General features: G+C 41.5%; 1 protein-coding gene across 1 annotated transcript; it reads left to right on the forward strand.

The window, feature by feature from the left end:
• Positions 1–404: 404 nt before the first annotated feature.
• LOC142550573 (uncharacterized) lies at positions 405–3,037 on the forward strand. Its single transcript, XM_075659648.1, has 6 exons — positions 405–428; positions 720–878; positions 954–1,141; positions 1,256–1,404; positions 1,767–2,052; positions 2,296–3,037. The coding sequence occupies exons 1-6, from the start codon at positions 405–407 to the stop codon at positions 3,035–3,037; spliced, it is 1,548 nt and encodes a 515-aa protein (XP_075515763.1).
• Positions 3,038–3,500: the final 463 nt, after the last annotated feature.

The raw sequence follows: 3,500 nt of genomic DNA on the forward strand, positions 1-3,500 counted from the left end.
TGGAGAGAATATTGGAAAAAATTTCGTCCAACATGGTCCAATGGAGAGAAGGGAGACTTTTCTTGGTTTTGGAAAAGGGTTGTGGTGTCCCAAATGCATGTCATGCCTTGGACATTGAAAAAGTTGTCTCCCAACCTTTCATCTCCCTTGCATGCCTTTTGACTTGGGCTTGTAACAATTACAAGGCCCATGGACTTTTATTTAAATGTCTCAAACACATTTAAGTCCATTAAACATTACTTGAGAGGGATAGGTTGTTGAGGGTGTTGCGAGAATTAAAGTCTGCTTTGGGATGGACAATTGTTGATATAAAGGGGATTAGCCCTATTGTTTGTATGCATAAAATATTGATGCAAGAGTCCTATTCCCCCTATGTTGATCATCAGAGGAGGCTTAATCTAGCCATGAAAGAAGTTGTGAGGGCTGAGGTATTAAAATTGTTAAATGCTGGTGTTATTTATGCCATATCTGACAGTTCTTAGGTTTCACCAGTACAAGTAGTGCCTAAAAAGCGAGGTATAACTGTAGTAAGAAATGAGAATAACGAATTGATTTCAACTCGTCCAGTGACTGGTTGGCGAGTGTGTATAGACTACAGGAAATTGAATGATGCGACTAGGAAAGATCACTTCCCCCTTCCCTTTATTGACCAGATGCTTGATAGAGTAGGTGGTTATCATTATTATTGCTTTCTAGATGGTTATTCAGGTTATAATCAGATTGTCATAGCACCGGAGGATCAGGAGAAGACTACCTTCACTTGCCCCTACGGTACATTTGCTTTCAGGAGAATGCCATTTGGTCTCTGCAATGCACCTGCTACTTTTCAGATGTGTATGATCGCCATATTTTCTGACATGGTCGAGGAAATAATGGAAGTTTTTATGGATGATATCTCTGTGTTTGGTTCATATTTTGATCATTGTTTGCAGAATCTAACGCTTGTTTTGCAGAGATGTCAGGCAAAGAATCAAGTGCTGAATTGGGAAAAATGTCATTTCATGGTCCCAAAAGGTATTGTGCTTGGGCACAAAATTTCGGCTAGAGGGATAGAAGTGGACATAGCCAAAGTGGTGGCAATCGAAAATCTCCCACCGCTGAGGAATGTAAAAGGGATCAGAAGTTTCTTGGGACATGCCGGGTTCTATCGTCGTTATATTAAAGATTTCTCTAAAATTACTAGACCTTTATGTAATTTATTAGAGAAAGATTCTACATTTATTTTTGACGATGATTGTTTGCACGCGTTTAACAGGATCAAGGCAGCACTTATTTCCGCACCCATCATGATAGTGCCTGATTGGAAGGAGCCCTTTGAGCTCATGTGCAATGCTAGCGACTATGCTGTGGGAGCAGCATTGGGACAAAGACGAGACAAGATGTTCAAAGCTATCTACTATGCAAGTCGTACACTCAATGCAGCCCAACAGAATTACACAACTACTGAGAAAGAATGCTAGCAGTGGTGTTTGCATTCGACAAGTTCAGAACATATCTCATTGGCACCAAGGTAACTGTTTTCACTGACCATGCAGCTCTTCGCTACTTGTTTGCCAAAAAGGATGTCAAGCCCAGGTTGATATGATGGATACTCCTACTACAAGAATTTGACTTTGAAGTCAAAGACAAGAAAGGTTGTGAGAACCAGGTGGCTGATCACCTGTCACGACTAGAGCTGGAAGAAAGAACTGAAGGTGGAGTTATCAATGAGTCGTTCCCAGACGAACAACTCTTCAAGGTAAATGTTACACATCCTTGGTTTGTAGATATAGCTAATTTTCTGGCTGCAGGGGAATTACCTTCAGATTTAACTTATCACCAAAAGAAGAAATTTCTTCATGATGCCAAGTTTTATCTGTGGGACGATCCCTTCTTGTTCAAGAGATGCGCTGATCAGATAATTAGACGATGTGTAGCAGAGGAAGAAGCGGGTACGATTCTAGAGCAGTGTCATTCCTCACCCTACGGTGGACACTTTGGAGCATCTAGAACAACAGCTAAAGTATTACAGTCAGGTTTTTATTGGCCTAATCTGTTTAAGGATAGTTATACGTTAGTTAAGTAATGTGATAAATACCAAAGAGTTGGCAATATTTCTAGACGACATGAATTACCACTAACAAATATTTTGGAGGTGGAACTCTGTGATGTCTGGGGTATTGACTTTATGGGTCCATTCTCATCCTCTTTTGGTCAATCTTACATTTTACTTGCTGTTGATTATGTGTCCAAATGGGTGGAAGCCATTGCCACCAGTACTAATGATGCTCGAGTTGTTGTTAAGTTTGTCCACAGGAACATTTTCACAAGATTTGGAACGCCTAGAGCCATTATCAGTGATGAAGGTACGCATTTCTGTAACAAAATTTTTAACTCACTGTTGGCTAAGTATGATGTGAAGCACAGGGTGACACTGACATACCATCCGCAAGCTAATGGGCAAGCAGAGGTATCCAACCAGGAGATTAAGCAAATATTAGAAAAAACAGTGAAGACAAACCGGAAGGATTGGGCGATCAAGCTAGATGATGCATTATGGGCGTACAAGACTGCATACAAGACACTTATCGGGATGTCGCCTTATAGGTTGGTCTTTGGGAAAGCTTGCCATCTACCTTTGGAACTGGAGCACAAAGCATTTTGGGCTGTCAAAAAGCTAAATTTTGATATGGGAGCATCTGGCGAGCAAAGACTGCTGCAGCTGAGTGAGATGGAGGAATTCAGGAATGATGCATACGAAAATGCAAAGATATACAAAGAAAGGACAAAGAGATGGCACGACAAGCAGATTCTTCGACGAGATTTCGAACCAGGGCAACAGGTGTTATTATTCAATTCTCGACTGAGGTTGTTTCCTGGTAAGTTAAAATCACGATGGTCTGGACCGTTCACAGTAGAAACAGTGTATCCACATGGTGCAATTGAGTTAAAGTGCACCAATGGGCAGACATTTAAAGTCAATGGTCAAAGGGTCAAGCATTACTTTGGAAATGAAGTGCGAACTATGGACAACATCCCACTTGGAGAACCAAAGTAGACAGGAGAAAGTCAGGCTGATGACGTTAAACCAAGCGCTGTGTGGGAGGCAACCCATATTTATTTATTTTTGCATTCGTTTTGCCTTTATTATTTTATTTCAATTCTTTAGTTTATTAATTTTAATCATCTCTATTCAAGTATGAATTTGAATCTTTTTTTTTTTTTGCAGGTTATTTATTCATGAATTAAAAAAAAAAAAAATCGAGAAGGTTATGGACAGTGTGCCCCGCGCACATGCGCGACGAATATCCGCGCACATGCGCGATATTGGCAGAGGGATCAGCGCATATGCGCCAATCCTGGCGCGCACATGCGCGAAACTTACAGAGAGGTCGGCGCATATGCGCCAATCCTGGAGCGCACATGCGCGAAACTTACAGAGAGGTCGGCGCATATGCGCCAATACTCGCGCGCATATGCGCCACATTCCAGCATGCCGGCCAGTAGCAGACGCGCATATG

The sequence above is a fragment of the Primulina tabacum genome, chromosome 7 (assembly GCF_025594145.1).
Source record: "Primulina tabacum isolate GXHZ01 chromosome 7, ASM2559414v2, whole genome shotgun sequence".
In the NCBI taxonomy this organism is placed as follows: Eukaryota; Viridiplantae; Streptophyta; class Magnoliopsida; order Lamiales; family Gesneriaceae; genus Primulina; species Primulina tabacum.